The 15,307-nt window shown below is 64.2% G+C and overlaps 6 protein-coding genes across 6 annotated transcripts; 4 read left to right on the forward strand and 2 right to left on the reverse strand.

Annotated features, from left to right (window-relative positions):
• Nucleotides 1–23: 23 nt before the first annotated feature.
• Nucleotides 24–1,232, forward strand: JCM10292_000911 (uncharacterized protein; the record flags this gene model as incomplete). Its single annotated transcript, XM_076647429.1, has 3 exons — nucleotides 24–81; nucleotides 167–546; nucleotides 1,089–1,232. The coding sequence occupies 3 exons, from the start codon at nucleotides 24–26 to the stop codon at nucleotides 1,230–1,232; spliced, it is 582 nt and encodes a 193-aa protein (XP_076506964.1).
• Nucleotides 1,233–1,586: 354 nt separating this feature from the next.
• On the forward strand, nucleotides 1,587–3,430 carry JCM10292_000912 (uncharacterized protein; the record flags this gene model as incomplete). The annotated part of the gene is made up of 7 exons (XM_076647430.1): nucleotides 1,587–2,096; nucleotides 2,163–2,216; nucleotides 2,277–2,461; nucleotides 2,520–2,614; nucleotides 2,674–2,849; nucleotides 2,913–3,228; nucleotides 3,288–3,430. 7 exons carry the CDS (start codon nucleotides 1,587–1,589, stop codon nucleotides 3,428–3,430), a joined length of 1,479 nt encoding a protein of 492 aa, XP_076506965.1.
• Nucleotides 3,431–3,807: 377 nt separating this feature from the next.
• Nucleotides 3,808–6,087, reverse strand: JCM10292_000913 (uncharacterized protein; the record flags this gene model as incomplete). Its single annotated transcript, XM_076647431.1, has 6 exons — nucleotides 3,808–3,952; nucleotides 4,019–4,140; nucleotides 4,220–4,925; nucleotides 4,987–5,657; nucleotides 5,725–5,867; nucleotides 5,943–6,087. The coding sequence occupies 6 exons, from the start codon at nucleotides 6,085–6,087 to the stop codon at nucleotides 3,808–3,810; spliced, it is 1,932 nt and encodes a 643-aa protein (XP_076506966.1).
• A 249-nt stretch (nucleotides 6,088–6,336) lies between these two features.
• On the forward strand, nucleotides 6,337–8,658 carry JCM10292_000914 (uncharacterized protein; the record flags this gene model as incomplete). The annotated part of the gene is made up of 7 exons (XM_076647432.1): nucleotides 6,337–6,748; nucleotides 6,819–7,138; nucleotides 7,197–7,344; nucleotides 7,440–7,573; nucleotides 7,633–8,061; nucleotides 8,127–8,527; nucleotides 8,601–8,658. The coding sequence occupies 7 exons, from the start codon at nucleotides 6,337–6,339 to the stop codon at nucleotides 8,656–8,658; spliced, it is 1,902 nt and encodes a 633-aa protein (XP_076506967.1).
• A 315-nt stretch (nucleotides 8,659–8,973) lies between these two features.
• On the forward strand, nucleotides 8,974–12,247 carry DUS3 (tRNA dihydrouridine synthase DUS3; the record flags this gene model as incomplete). The annotated part of the gene is made up of 13 exons (XM_076647433.1): nucleotides 8,974–9,047; nucleotides 9,127–9,559; nucleotides 9,627–10,076; nucleotides 10,141–10,700; nucleotides 10,764–10,870; nucleotides 10,949–11,172; nucleotides 11,231–11,282; nucleotides 11,341–11,544; nucleotides 11,647–11,714; nucleotides 11,783–11,817; nucleotides 11,875–11,992; nucleotides 12,047–12,139; nucleotides 12,209–12,247. The coding sequence occupies 13 exons, from the start codon at nucleotides 8,974–8,976 to the stop codon at nucleotides 12,245–12,247; spliced, it is 2,457 nt and encodes an 818-aa protein (XP_076506968.1).
• A 141-nt stretch (nucleotides 12,248–12,388) lies between these two features.
• Nucleotides 12,389–15,215, reverse strand: JCM10292_000916 (uncharacterized protein; the record flags this gene model as incomplete). The annotated part of the gene is made up of 2 exons (XM_076647434.1): nucleotides 12,389–13,835; nucleotides 13,891–15,215. 2 exons carry the CDS (start codon nucleotides 15,213–15,215, stop codon nucleotides 12,389–12,391), a joined length of 2,772 nt encoding a protein of 923 aa, XP_076506969.1.
• Between the last annotated feature and the right edge of the window lie 92 nt (nucleotides 15,216–15,307).

Here is a 15,307-nt window from a genome sequence, read left to right on the forward strand (position 1 = left end):
CTCTCCTGCTGAGAAACAAAGCCATGTCGTTTGTCAAGCGCTGTCTCGGCGCAGTCAGAGCTTTCAGGCCCACTTTCAGTCGTGCGTCCGCCTCGCCGCTTCATCGCACCTCACGAAAGTCCGTCGCTCCGCTGCGTCGCGCTCACATGAGTCCCGCTCTTGACAGCCTTCCTGCGCTTTGTGGATCAGCGCGAGCCCGACAGGCCCCGTCACCTCTCGCGCTTCGTCTTTGCGCCCTTCATCACGTTCATCTCGCAGACAATCTCCCAGCTTGCACAGCACAACCAGTACATCCACGAGCTCACGGGCGTGCTGGGCAGCGTTGCTACCCAGCTCGCTGCGATGAGCACGCAGCAGCGTCTCATCGCGGCCCCACCGCGTGAGGCTGTGGTCGCCTTCCTCCACAGCAACCGCGCACTCCCCCGCATCGTAGTTGCACCGCTCAGGGGTGCGGATCACAGAGTGCAGAAGATGCTCACCGCAACCAAGTCCCCCGCTGTCGAGATCGGCGAAATCAACGTGCACCCGTTTGCGGCTCTTCACCATGTGCGTTCTTTCTCCCGCTCTGGTCTTTTCCGCGTTGATGCTTTCTGTCCATCTGAATGCTGCTGATTGTCCTGCTTTTGCATCCACATCCTGCAGCTTGACCCTTCCTCGGATGCTGCCGTTCTGCATCGCCTGATGATGACCATTCTGCTTATGCACGAGCTGGAGCATGCCGCTTGCGCCTGTTTCTTTGCTGAACAGCTCAGGCCGGTCGGAGTCAGCCCTAAAGATGCTGCACTGGCGTGTGGTCAGGGTGGGTGGGACCTTGAGCGCCGCCTTTTTGGCGGTAGCACGCTTGTGCTCGAGTTTCCTGTCCGCCAGCTATTCGAGACCGAGCACGCTCAGAGCGTCTTGTTTGCCTCCCAGGCTGGTGATCACTATCTCCTCAATGGCGGGTCATCTTTCTGAGATGTCTCCTGTAACACCATCTGCTGAGAATCAACTTCTGCACCGCAGATTCCCAATGGCGCGCGTTTACTGCAGACCTCGGAGCTGCGCTTTCCCGCAATTCAACTTTCCCGACATTCCCGCCGAGCACGCAGGCGCCTTCAGTGGAAGCGGACATGGTTCGCGCATCGGGCGGGCAATGGGGTCAGTCGCCGCCGCCGACGCCTTACACGGCTAGGGTCGGCTTCAGCGTGCGCGGCCTCGGCGGTCGGGCGCCCGACCCGAGTACGCGCTACTAGGCGGCGTGCGCGTGAGGGTGGACACATCTGTTGCAATCGAGGGGAAGAAACGGAACGGAAGGTCGTTTCTGCGGCCACCTGCCGGCGAGTTTGCTATGCAGCGCCTACGGTTCAAATGTGACCAAGGGGAAGCTCTTCTGCTCGTCGCAAGCTTGTGCAACGAAGTCAATCCTGCGAGCGATGATGAGGGCGACTTGATGCGATGAGGCTGCTCGCTTCCGTCAAGTCGCCCGCTCCGATCGCCCTTGTTTTCCGTCGCCTTTGTATCTAGCCCGGAATCAAGCACCGACTGGTAGCGCGCCTGCCATCCCTTGCGCCCTCTCGCACCCTTCACCCCGGCTTCATCGCCCCGCCATGCTCGCGAGCTCGCCGCCACCGGCTATGGCCATGCACGCGCCGCACTCTCCGACCTTCTGCCCGCCTGCCCCGTCTCCCTCGACCAGCTTTGCGCGCCTCAGCCTCGCTCCACCCCCGCCCAGCGGCCGTGCGGCGACGAAGCGGGCACCTTCCCCCTTGGGCGCACTGCACCGCCGCCCGAGCCTCAAGGGCAAGGAGGTTCTCCGCGACCACGCAGAGTCCGCCGACGACACTGCCTGTACTGGCTCGACCGACTCGGACGACGGCGAGGTCGAGCTGCCCCCCTCTCCCGAGTCGCTCCCGCCACAACTCTTCGAGGACCACGAGCGTGGCAAGGAGGGGAAGGGCGCGCCCCAGCCCGGAGACCAAGACTGGGACGACGAGCGCACAGATGCGGAAGGGCGGCCGCGCTTCGTCGGGAACCTCAGCATTCGGAGAGACGCGGACGAGCCCATACTCAAGGAGTCGCCGGGGCGCTTTGTGCTCTTCCCGATCCAGTACCAGGAGGTGCGCCATGTCCTCTCAGCATCGACTCTTCCCGAAGCATCAGCTGACGGCGGATCGAGAGTGTAGATCTGGGCGCACTACAAGCGAGCGCAGGCGTCCTTCTGGACTGCCGAGGAGATGGTGCGCTGCTCATGCGGCTGCCACGCCTGAGCGTTCACTGACACCCGACACTCTGTGCAGGACATCTCGAAAGACCTGTGGGACTGGGAGGGCCGGCTTAACGAGAAGGAGCGGCATTTCGTCTCGCACGTCCTCGCCTTCTTCGCCGCGTCCGACGGCATCGTCAACGAGAACCTCGTCGAGCGCTTCTCGGCCGAGGTGCAGATCGCCGAGGCGCGCTGCTTCTACGGGTTCCAGATCATGATGTGCGTTCGCGGAATGCCTGCCCCGCTTCATTCGCCAGTTGACACATTGCAAATGCAGGGAGAACATCCACTCGGAGGTCTACTCGCTCCTCATTGACACGTATGTGCGGGACCCGGACGAGCGCGAGCATCTCTTCAACGCTATTGAGACGAGTGCGTCCCTCCCTCTCCTCCTGACTGATCGCTCACGGCTCACTGTCCTGGTCTCGCAGTCCCGTGCATCCGCAAGAAGGCCGACTGGGCTCTCCGATGGATTTCAGATCCGCGTGCTGTCTTCGGCGAGCGTCTCATCGCCTTCGCTGCAGTCGAGGGCATCTTCTTCTCCGGGTCGTTCGCATCGATCTTCTGGCTCAAGAAGCGCGGGCTCATGCCTGGCCTCACCTTCTCGGTACGCCTGTTACTCGTGTCTAGCATAATCGCGGGTCCCATGCTGACCCTCTTGTTTCGCCAGAACGAGCTCATCTCGCGCGACGAAGGCTTGCATACCGACTTTGCCTGCCTCCTCTTCTCGCACCTCGAGCGCCGTCCCGCGCCGCACCGCATCGCGCAAATCGTTTCGGAGGCGGTCGAGATCGAGAAGGAGTTCCTGACGGACGCGCTCCCCGTCGACCTCATCGGCATGAACGCCCGGCTCATGCGCCAGTACATCGAGTTTGTCGCCGACCGCCTCCTCGTCGAGCTCGGTAACGACAAGTTGTACGCTGCCGAGAACCCCTTCGACTTTATGGAGCTCATCTCGATGGAGGGCAAGACCAACTTCTTCGAGAGTGCGTCTCTCCCGGCCCTGCTCGTCGCGAAATCGCCCTCACTGACCCCGTGAATGAAGAGCGAGTGTCAGAATATGCCAAGGCGAACGTGATGGCCCGGCATGCGGCCATGTCGGCCGGTATAAACTCGACGGACGAGCGCAGCGGCGCGAGCACGCCGTGGGACGAGCGCGGGCAGCTCGTCTTTGACGCCGACTTCTGAGCGCAGCGCCCGCCTCGCTCTCTCTCTCTTTCCACCCGCCTGTGCACTGTCACTATCGCAGCACCACTCGCAACACCACTCGCAACTCCGTCTCTAGACGCCGATCCCAGTTTACTGTAGCTTGCTCTTCCGTGTCCCTTCCAGTCTTGTGCTTGGTCGCGTTCTGTCCTTCCTCTGTACCCTCTTTCGTATGCTCTGTTCGTCTCGATGTAGTCTTGCCCTCTCCGCTCTCGTTCCTCGCATTAGTACAACCCGTTCGCACCCCTCTGAATCTGAAAACAGACGTCGCAGTTCCGCAATGTCTCCTGCTCGGGCTGATTGAATTTGATGCTTTGCGCTGCTACCCATCCGGCATGGCTCTTACAAGTCCGGTTGATCTACTGCTCCCCTGCGCCGTTGCGGAATGGCGTTCCCGCGCGAATCTGTTCGCAGACCGTCTTGAGCGCGCTCGCGCCGTACCGGAAGTCGTCCATGTCGGTGTACACCTGCGCCGAGATGCGCACCCAGTACTTGTCGTCGTGACTATTCCGGTGCACACGAGATGCGTCAGCCGGAAAGGAGAGGTGTATGAAGGCAAGCGGCACGCACGGGAAGATGGGGACAAAGGTCTTGTGCGAGTAGGTGAGCTCGCGGTTCCACCAGCTCACGATCTGCGCGCGCTGTGCGGGCGTGTAGGAAGACGGGGCAGGGAGTGGCAGCTGGACGTTGACCTGCGCGCATGCGCAAATCGATTGACGGTGAGTCAGGCCGCCCCGTGCAGTACAAGCAAGAAGGCGACAGTAGACGCACCATGCACGCCACGAGCTCGCCCTCCTCCGCGCTCGCGTTCCGCATCGTTTGCGTCCCCAGCTCCTTCGCCACGAGCTCGCCGCCGTCGATCGCGAGCCCATGGCAGTACGCGATGATGCGCCCCTCGCCGCCGAGGACCCTCTCGCGAAATTCGAGCGCAGCCGGGATGGACAAGATGGAAGCCCACTCGATCGTGCCCGTCCACACGTGCTCGTCGACCCACCCGGGGCACCCCAAGCCCTCGACACCAGGCTCGCGCACAGTGTACGCGTGCGAGGTCGGGATCGAGTGCACGAGGTGCTGCCAGCGCTTGTCGACGTACAGGACCGCGGCGGTCCGGTGCCCGAGCCCCCACTTGTGCACGTTCGAAACGTAAAAGTCGGGCTGCGCATCGCGGAGCGAGATGGGGACTTGGCCAAACTCGTGTGCGGCGTCGACGAGCGAGAGGATGCCCTGTGCGCGGAAGTACGAGACGAGAGAGCGCCACGGGACGATCGTGCCCGGGTTCGCCGAGATGCCGTCGACGAGGGCGAGGCGGATGCGCCGGCCGGACCCGTCGTTCGAGGCGGTCTCCACAGCGGCACGGACGGCAGAGAGGACGTCGGCGTGCGCGACGGGGTAGGTGAGCTCGACGGAGAGGAGGGACAGCTCGAGGTGTGGGTGTGAGTCGACGATGTGCTGGAGGGTGCGGTGGCAAGCAGGGTAGCTGCGAAAGAGGGTTGACAGTCAGGTTGGCAGCATCTACACCATCATTCGTGAGGACGCACATAGTGGTCGAGACGCAGAGCAGGCGGTCCCCTTTCTCCCAAGTCGTCGACAGGCTCCGCAGAATGGTGTTGACGCCCATGGTCGCGTTGGTCACGACGACCAAGTCGTCCCGGTCGCAATTGACAAAGTCGGCGAGCCGCTGCCGCGTCTGTACGAGCAACGGCTCGTAGTCCACCTTCATGAAGCGGTCGGGCGCCGCGATCGAGGCATCTTGCAGCGCGCGGAAGCGCTCCATGACGGGGCGTGGCGCGGCGCCGTACGAGCCGTTATTGAGCGGGACATAGTCCGGTTCAAAGCCCCAGTACTTTGCTCGGAGGGCGCGGCCAAACGGCTCGTGCTCGACGTGGTTCTGCAGCTTCTCCTTTTCGACCTCGAGGCGCTCGTCGACCTGCTCGAGCGCGTCGGCGGCGCTCTCCTGCACCCCACGCGGGGTGATTACGCCCTTCATCTGGCGTCGACGGTCAACTTCGGCGTAGTCGGGGTTGTTCTCGGAACCGACGCCGACCCAGCGGTGCGCAGAATCGCGAAGGAAGGCTTCGAAGGTCCAGATGGAGGGGGACAGGCGCGAGTGAGGGGCAGTCCAGAGGTAGACGGTTGCTTGGAGAGGTGTAGGCGACGGAGCGGTAGAGGAGACGAGGGGAATGACGGTGCAAGGCGAGCGGGTGTATTCCTGGCGAAAGTGGGACCAGAGTCAACGGAGAGTGGAGCTTGACTCGCGATACGGCCTGAAGACTCACATCGCCCTCAAACTCGTCGAGCAGTGCAACGTCGTCGTCTGTCAGGCCCTGCACAAGAACGCCGCGCACCGATGCCTCACCGTCGGTGAGCGGGCGGTTGAGGAGTCGTGCGCCGTCGTCTGCGCCGATCACGGCCGGGTAGTCTGCGGGCCGCGTGCAAGTAAGCTCTTCACTCTAGCCGAGGCGTGCGCAGTGCGCTCATGCGGACCAGAATGTACCTTCACCATCAACATGCAGCCGGACGTGGTCCTGCAAGATGGCGTCGACAGTCTCGAGGTGCTCGCCCGGGTTGCCGATGACGCGCGATAGCACTGCGGCGTGCACAAGCGTGCCGTAGAAGAACAAGGAGTGCGTCTGGGCCATGTGGGCGCGACGACGCGGCAACGAGGTGGGGCCGAAGGTCGAAGAGAGAAGCGCAAAAAGAGCTGGAAGAGGAGCCAGGAGGACCGCAGCACTTCAATGGGCCGCGTAGCACAGACCCTGCGAGTCTGGTCGGGAAAGTGAAGCGCGGCGAGCACCAGCACGGCGAGTTGGACGAGAAAGCGAGGTTGCACTTGTCACCAGCTTTGACGCTTTCCTGACAGCGCCAGCGAAGGTGTGCGACCACAAGAGATGTCTACTGCAGCGCTGGACGCGGCTGCTCCCTCGCTCGTCCCTGTCTCGCTCTCCGGCGTCGCCTCATCAGCTGGACTGCCAAACGGTGCTTTCCGAGGCCGCATCACCGCTGTGCGGGCCTTCTCGCCCCACACAAAGCTCGCACAACTCGTCGTTGCCTCCCTCGACGCGTCAGATCCGCCGCAGACGCGTGTCGAAGTGGAGCTCAAGGGCGACTGGGCCGACAAGCCCAGTCGACGCTTCCTCAAGGGCGACATTCTTATCCTGCGCACTGCCAACGCGTCGTACGTCGAGCGCAAGGGCAAGGAGAAGGCCGGAGAGCCAGCGCCGCTTGCACGAATTCGCTACGATGCCGGATTGACCGGATGGCTTCAGCGCGGCGGCGTCGACGAGCTCCTGCAGTACAAGAGTGCGTCTCCTGAGGTGCTTGATTAGATGCGTGATATGGTATGCGACAATCTGACATCCTTTGAATGCAGTCACGCGCAAGAAGCGAACACGAGCGGCCACCACCGCTCCTTCCGCGCACCCGCTCCAACCTCTTCCTCGCACTTCCACCCCCTTGCCCTCGCGATCCCAGGCCATCCATCCATCACCAGCGGCAAGCGACCACAATATGCTCATTTCTCCAGGCCGGACACCAGACGATGTCTCTGGTTCAGCGGCTTCCTCCAACGTGGGTCGTCCGCCTGCGTCAGCTGGCCCGCCATCGGCCCAGAAGATCAGCGCACCGGGCGAGGGTTCTCGGTCTGTAAAACGGCGCAGACAGGAGGAAAACCTCGGGTGGGAGTTCAAGGCGGTGCGTCGCAATTTCGCTGTCGAGCTTCGGCTTGGCACTGACCCTCATCAATCCGTAGGCGGACGGGACAGTGTACACGCCACTTGAGCAGCTCGGTGTAATCGTCAGCAGGACGTCGGACACGAGCCTGCAGAGCAAGAAGATCAGCGTCGCAGCTGTTGTAATCGATCCGGGCGAGGTCTGCGCGCCGCGCTTCGAAGGCCGAGGTAAGTCGCTACGCAGATCCCGCTCAGTCCTCACTGCATCATGTACGTTGGCTTCTTTACGAGCGCGTCAGCTGACACGACGTCGAGCTTGACAGACTGGTACCGGTCATTCACCGTGGCCGACCCGACCGCACCGAACAAGCCTGTCGAAGTGCAGTGGTACGCCAAGGCAGGGACCGGTGTGCCAGCACCTCAGCACGGCGATGTCCTTGTCGCACGCAACCTTGTTGTATGTCGTGCGCGATCATTACTCGCTCTGGTCTCTTGCTCATCCGTTTCGGTGTACAGCTGAAGTCAACCTCAACCGTCTCTAATCCGATCCTCCTCGCCAAGTCATTCACTGTCATTGCGCACGCGCTCTGCCGCTCGCCTGCGCTTCTCGCCAAGCCACCCACGCAGGACCCTCCCCATTCGGCGCCGCCGCCGCCCAACCCGCCGACAACCTCGGCGGATCTGTGGCACCTCGGCCTCGACGAGGACGAGCTTGCGCATGCTGCCAGGGTCGCGCGCTGGTTCCGCTCGGCGGGCAAGGCGACGAGCTCCAGTGCAGCCGTCAAGCCCGGCCTCGCAGGCCAAGGCGTGTCACCATCTGTTCCGGCGCTCCAGCTCGCGGGTGAGGCGCAGAACGGGCGTGCGAGTGGGGGCGGAGCGCGCGGAAGACCGACGTTGCGGATCGAGGAGATCGAAGAGAACGGGTTCTGCGACTTGGTCGCGATGGTGCGTGTCGCGCATTGCATCAAGCTCCCTCGCAGCCACTGACCCGTCAATCCCTGTTCGTACAGGTCACCAAGCTTCACTCGACCTACCCTCTGCACAGCGTACCGTCGAACCAGTCCGTCTCGCTCTACGTGACGGACTACACACCGCACGCGCAGCTCTACGCCTACGGCGACCCCTCCCCCGTCGGCCTCCCGGGCAAGCTCGTCCTTCAGGTCTCGGTCTTTGGCTACCAGGCCACACCGCTCGCAGCGCTGCTCGACGCGCGCACGGGCGAGGCCAAGCGCGGGACGCTCGTCCACCTGCGGAACGTGCGCATCAAGGCGAATGGCGCCGAGGGTTTGCTCGAGGGGACGATGGTCGAGGAGCGCAGGGAAGAGAGGAGGCACCAGCGCGATGTCACGGTGCTCGATCTGAGGAGGGCGGAGCATGCGGCGTGGGGCGACCGCGCGAGGGCAGTGCAGAGGTGCGTATTTCGCGCTCACAGGGGCGTGACATCGCAGTGACGGCGCTGATGACTTCCCCGCTTGTCTGCACAGCCGGCACCGCAAGTATTGGGGTGCGAAGAGCCTGCTCGGCGGGAACGGCGGAGCCTGACCTGCAGTCTAGCGACAAACACTGGACACAGTTCGCGCTCTATGCAACAGCCGAGTCAAGTGCGACCCTTGCTTTACGAGCACTGCCGTCTACCGGGGCAGCAGTGTGTCTGAGAGCGGGTTGTGGCGATCGCGGACCAGCACAAATCGGAGGAGCGGAAAGCTCGCGCCAGGATGCTCGCGCTGTAGAGCGGATTGTGTTCAGATCGTGCAGCCTCGGAAAGTCAAGCAGCAATTGGCGATACTGGCGGTGCGGAAGGGACGTCGCCCCTCCCACGCGAAGCTCTCGCTCGTCCGCAACCGCTTCTCCGCCACGATGGCTTCCGAAGCAGCGCAGAGCAAGCCGTACTGGCAGACTGAGAACGGCGGCATCGCGCCCATCAAGTCAGAGTGCGTCTCGCACTTTCCCCGTCTTCATCAGCTGCAACTGAGCTCAGAAGCCTTCCCTCTCGCCGCACGCCTCGAGCAGGTTCGTTCTCTGGCACAAGATGAAGAGTGGTGCTGCGCCCAACCCTACCGCCAACGACGACGCCGCAGAGGGTCGTGGCAAGGCCCAGCTCGACCAGCCTCTCCTCCGCACCTCGGATGTCGCCGCCGTCCCGCCGCAGACTGCCAACCCGGCCGCTGCCGACTCGCCGGCACCCGAGCCTCAGGCTGCTGCGCCCACTGGCGAGCCCGCTGCGCCTGCAGCGCAGGACGGCGCCGCTGCGGCGACGGGGGAGGGCGAGCCGGAGCAGAAGAAGGTCCGGCTGAGCGGTGCGCAGAAGAAGGCGCTCGCGCGGCAGAAGCAGCAGGAGCAGTGGGAGGCCAAGAAGCAGGCTAAGGCTGAGGCGAAGAAGGCGGCGCAAGAGGGTGAAGGCGAGGGAGGCGGTGGGCGCACCAAGCAGAAGGGACAGAACAAGGTGCGTCTCGCTCGTACTTGGCTCGCCTGGCGACTTCCCGGGCCTGACTGAACTCGATGCCTCACAGGGCCGACGCTTCGACCACCACGCCGGCACCGGCGAGATTCGCTTGTGCAACATCGTCGCGCAGGCCAAGCCGTGCGACCGCCCGAACTGCCGCAGCGACCACGACCTGATCGCCTACCTCGCCGCGCGTCCTGCCGATTCGAAGCGCAATCTCCCCGCCTCTTCCGACGACCTCACGCCGACCGAGACGTCGCACACCTGCCCGCTCTTCCTCTCGCTCGGTGCCTGCCCCTACGGCTTCAAGTGCCGCTTCGGCGAGAGTCACATGCGGAAGCTCGAGGACGGGCAGGGCTTCCAGGGTTGCGGCTGGGAGCTTGTGATGGACGAAGAGAAGGTCAAGAAGCGCGAGAGCGAGGCGGGCGAGGGCAAGGGCAAGCTGAGCGGCATGGCCGAGATGAACCTGATCACGACGATGCAGATCAAGGAGATTCGTGGTGGCGGCAAGACAGAGGTGCTTTTCCTAGCAGTCTCTCGCCTTCTGCGCGTAACGCTCATCGTCCCTTTCCCGCCTGCAGGAGAAGTTCCCGCTCTCGGTCGCCTACCTCAAATCCATCGGCGAGCCGCTCGACACGCGCGAGGACCAGGGCAAGGGCGGCAAGGGCGGCAAGGGCAAGAAGCGCGGGCGCGACGGCGAGGCCAAGCACGACGAGCCCAAGCCGGCGTCGGAGCCGGTAACTCCTGCAGAGCCGGCGACACCGGCTGAGCCTGCTACTCCCGCTGCAGCAGCTGCAGCGCCGACCTCGGTCGACGGTGGCGAGCCCACGGCCGCCGATGCAGTCGCCAGCTCCTCCGCCACACCCGCCGAATCTGCCGCTCCGGCTCCGGCTTCTGCGGCAGTCGATGTCGACTCTCACCCATCGCGCACGTTCGTGCCGGACCTTGCGCCTATTCGCGCGACGGAGAAGAAGCGCCTCGACTTCGCCGGCAAGATGTGGATGGCCCCGCTCACGACCGTGGGCAACCTGCCGTTCCGCCGCCTTGCCGTGGAGAATGGTTGCGACATCACCGTCTCGGAGATGGGTCTTGCGCAGGAGTTCCTATCTGGTAACGCGAACGAGTGGAGTCTCGTCAGGCGGTGCGTCGACGATGTCTCCGGTCTTACGGCGACCACGACGAGCTGACTTTTGCGACTGCACAGGCACCCGAGCGAGCGCACCTTCGGCGTGCAAATTTGCGGTAGCAAACCGCAGGTGCTCGTTCCGGCCGCAGAGGCGATTGTCAAGAACACCGAAATCGACTTCCTCGGTGCGTGTTGGCGCTTTGAATCTTGCGCAGCTTCTAAATGAAGCCCGTTGCTTACTTAGTTCTGGCCATGACGCACAGACATCAACTGCGGCTGCCCGATTGACCTCGTCTTTAACAAGGGCGCTGGCTCGGCTCTCCTCGCGCACGCGACCAAGCTGGGCAAGTCGCTCGTCGGCATGTCCAAGGTGCTCGGCGAGGTGCCGCTCACGATCAAGATCCGCACGGGCGTGAGCAACTCGCAGCCGACTGCGCACAAGCTCATGCCGCGCTTCCAGAAGGAATGGGGTGTCAGCGCGGTGACGGTATGTTAGACTCGCAGAACCCGTCTCGAGCGCTCACTAATTTTTTCGCTCCGCGCAGATGCACGGTCGCTCTCGTCAGCAGCGATACAAGTCGTTCGCCGACTACAAGTGTTTGTCGCGCTTTCTTCTCAAACTCCGTCTTCCGCTCACCACCTCGGCTCCGTGCAGACATCGGGGAGTGCGTTAAGGTTCTGCGTGACACGGCGGCAGACGACGACCTCCCGCCCATTCCCATCTTCGGCAACGGTGACGCGTACGACCACCGCACGTACTGGGACAATGTCGAGGCAAGCGGCGTGGACGGCATCATGATGGCGCGCGGTATCTTGATCAAGCCGTGGTTGCCGACTGAGCTGAAGGAGCGCCGTGACTGTGCGTGCGCGCTCTCCTCGTGCGACTCTGCCGGGCTGCTGCACGCCCGCACGGTTGTTCCAGAGGGTATTCGCGCCGCTGACCAGCGCTCCTGACGGGCAGGGGACATCTCGTCGCGCGAGCGCCTCGACATGATCGGCAAGCTGTGCGATTACGGTCTCGAGCACTGGGTGCGCTCGTATTCCCTCGGTTCACCCCCAGCTGCTTGCTGGATGCTCACTCAGCCCTTTCGCATCAGGGCTCGGACCAGATGGGCGTCAACAAGACCCGCCGGTGCGTTCTCTTCTCCCCTCCACTGACCTTCAGCGGCTGATCATGTCATTCCCACAGCTTTGTCTGCGAGTCGCTCAGCTTCACGCACCGTTACGTCCCCGTCGGCCTTCTTGAGCGGCTACCGATCAACATGAACGAGCGCGCCTTCCCCTTCCGCGGTCGCGACGAGCTCGAGGTGCGCCCTTTGGCTTGGTCTTGACGGCTTACAAGGCTGACGTCTCTCTCGCAGACTCTCCTCGCATCTGACCAGGCGAAGGACTGGGTCAAAATCACCGACATGTTCCTCGGCCCGGCGCCCGAAGACTGGCACTTCACGCCGAAGGTGCGTGCCATGGCATCCCTTGCTCGCTCTGGCTGCTGCTCACAGTGGCTCGGCCCCTCGCATTTACAGCACAAGGCGGCGTCGACCGAGACCGAGGCACAGGGCTGAGCCGGCCATGTAGAGCAGGTCATGCAGCGCAGACGCTTTCTACCGCTTCCAGGCTTTGGCTTCCGTGCTTCCGCTCGCGTCACCGCATACGACGTGCAAAGCTGCTATGCGCATTCGTTGGGAAGACTACAGCCTCGTTGCTCAAAACCTTCTCCCGCCCGGATTGCGCTTCGTCGAGTCTGGCGGCGTGCGCATCAAGCTGGGCCCTCCACCTGCTACTCCGCCGTCGTGCGGCTCCTGCTGCTTCTGCTGCACGCGTGCTGCCAGGGCGAGCTGCGTAAACGGAAGAGCCCCGTCGACCGGCGTCGCGCCGAAGTCATGCTCCTGGTCCCGCTCCTGCGGCAAAGCGGGCTCGACTTGTCCATCGGCCACAGGCGTTCCCATCGGGCCATGTGCTTGATCCTCGGCAGCTTCTACAACGTTGGTCGGTACGACTTGCAGTGATGACGAAGGTTCGCGCGAGAACGGGCGGAACGGGAGCGGTGCAGCCTCCCGTTCGGGCGTCGAGCCGAGCCACAGGGTGTGCCTAGGCCCGTCCTCGCCCTCATAAGCATCGTCTTCGGCGCTGCGGTCGGAGCGGAGGTACAGCCCGATCGAGGACGACTTGCCCGACGAGTTGGTGCGCGCGCGCTTGGGGGTCGACGGCTCGTCCTCGTCGAGGTATAACAGAGAGCGGCGTTCGAGCGGGGAAGAAGGGCCTGCACGGATGGCTGCGAGTGCCGATCGTTCGAAAGACGCGGCGGGCGAGGCCGCAGGAGACGGGCCGTGCAGGCTGGGCGAGATGACGGGGCGGCGCGAGTCGGGCTGCGCAGCCGGGACGAATGGGAGCTCGTCGGACGACTGACTCGACGTCGCCGGGACGAGTACGACGGGCGCCGCCTGGTCTGCTGCAGCTGCAGGCGTTGCAGCCTGCGTGCGAGCGGAGTGCGACGAGCTGCGCAACGAACGGGCGTCCCCCTCCTCGATTTGGACTGCGCCCTCCTCGCCGACCTGGACCGAGTCCTCCTGCATGCTGTCTTCGACGACTGGATCGGTGTCGGCCGTGCCGAAACGGAAGGTCGGGTTCGTTGTGAGACGGCGGAGCAAAGGGTGCTTGCGGATGTCGCTCGGCTGCGGTCCGTGTGCCGCTCCGTTATGACCTCTCGCCTGGTCAAGCTCACCACCGCCGATATCGCCGCTTGAGCGGAACGCCAGCTGGGCGTGTCCACACGGAAGAGGCGAGAGCTGCTCGGGCTGAGCGTCATCGAGGAGAGCGCGCGTGGCGTTGAGCTCGACAGTCGGCGCCGCCCTGGCCTTGATGCCCGTTACAAACCGAAATGTCGTCGGTTTGAGCGGCGGCAGGACGGGCTGCGGGCCGGCAACAGCGCTGGCATCGTCGACCTTCTCAATCGGCGACGAGGCCGCATGAGCTTCTTTCGGCGGCTTGGAGTACCTCGCGCGCAGGTCGGGGTTAAGCTCGACAATGCGCTGGGGCGGAGGGAGCTTTGCGGGCCGGAAGCGGAACTTGAACGTCGGTCGGCCGATCTGGCGACTTGGCTCGAGCCGCTTCGCTTTGGTCGGCTGCGCCTCCTGCTGCAGTCCGTAGCGACTAAATTTCTTTGTCGGCATGTGATTTAAGAGGGAGACTGAAGGAATAGGCGCACAAGGTCGGATCGTTGTCGGCGATGGCGCCCGCATTCTCCTGGTCGGTGATGGTCAGGGGCGCAACCCTGCCGCCCTGTCCGCGCATGACCGGCGCCACACTGCGCTTCTTGCTCGGCTTAACGGGCTGGACCAAGGCAGGCTTCAGGTCGTCCTTGAGCTCCCGGATGCTCCGCATACGCTTGAGCCCGCCCTCGCCTCGGCCCGTCTCGCGCTTCTTCCTCTTGCGCTCCTCCGCCTGCACATCGAGCAGCTGTGCGAAGCCGGTCTCCTCTATGCCGTGCAGAAAAGCGCCGCGCGGTGCTTCACCCGGGCGGAGCCTGCGCGGCTCGCGCGCGTCGTCGTCGTCCTCGCCAGTACGCTCATCGCGTTTGCGCTTGCGCTTCTTGGGCACGTCGTGAAGAAGATCGACGTCCAGACCGCTCTCTGAAGGCGAGTCCAGCTCGAGCGGCCGGACGTAAGGCGGGCGGAGCAGGCGCTCTTTCGCCGGCGGCGAGAGGGACGAGTCGCCGAGGAACGAGGCGCGACCGAGCGTCGAAGGGCGCGGCGGCGCGTAGTCGATGTGCATACTCCTGGCGCGCATGTCGGCCGCGTCCAGCTCCTCCTCCTCGTCGGGCGAAGAGTCGCGCAGGACTCGCTTCTTGCGGTCGAGGTAGGCGCGCTTGGCAACGGGCGACTGCGGTGAAGACTGTGCGAGACGCTCCCGCTCCTGTACAACGTCCTTCTTGCTCTTGGGGAGGACGTTGCTGAGGAATGCGTCGAGCGAAGTCGGGATATCGTCGCCGGGTGACAGCGCAGGTTTTTTGAGCGCCTCGCGGCGATGTCGCACCTGCGCTGGGTTCGCAGCCGCCTCACTCGGCTGTTGCGGGTCGCCCTGCTCATTCGACGATCCGAGCGACGTCAGAGGCGAGTCGGCGTCGAGCTGCGCGAGAGAAAGCGAGCCCTTGCGAGCGGGAGCACGCGGAAGCAGAGAGTGCGGCGCCGGTCCAGCCTGCTCGCTCGCCTGCGTGCCCTGCTTGACAGCCGTTCTTGGAGGCGCCCAAGCTGCCTGGACTGCAGCGTGGAAGCGCGGACCCGCACTGCCCTCGCCCACGCCTCCTGCATCGCCGCCTCGCGCCTCTGCCGCCTCGCGCGACGGCTGGGCGGGCACAGGCGGATGGATGGATGCGCTCAGCCCTGACGCGGCGACCGCGGCTTCGGCGCGAGCCCAGTCTGCGGCGCGTTTGGCGAGCGTCTTCGGGTTGAGCCGGCGCTTCTTGCGAGGCTGGAGCGGGCGCTTGTGCGTCGGCGGCGAGGAGTCGTAGGGCGAGTCGGTTGCGTCGCTCATTCCGGCGAGCGCAGCGCCCGCGAGCGAGAGTAAACCCGACTTCGAGAGGAGACGGTGACGAGGGGAACGAGCGCGAGCTGCGAGTTGCGAAG

This window comes from Rhodotorula paludigena (assembly GCF_050403205.1).
Source record: "Rhodotorula paludigena JCM10292 DNA, Rt_paludigena_JCM10292v1_ctg9, whole genome shotgun sequence".
NCBI classification, from domain to species: Eukaryota; Fungi; Basidiomycota; class Microbotryomycetes; order Sporidiobolales; family Sporidiobolaceae; genus Rhodotorula; species Rhodotorula paludigena.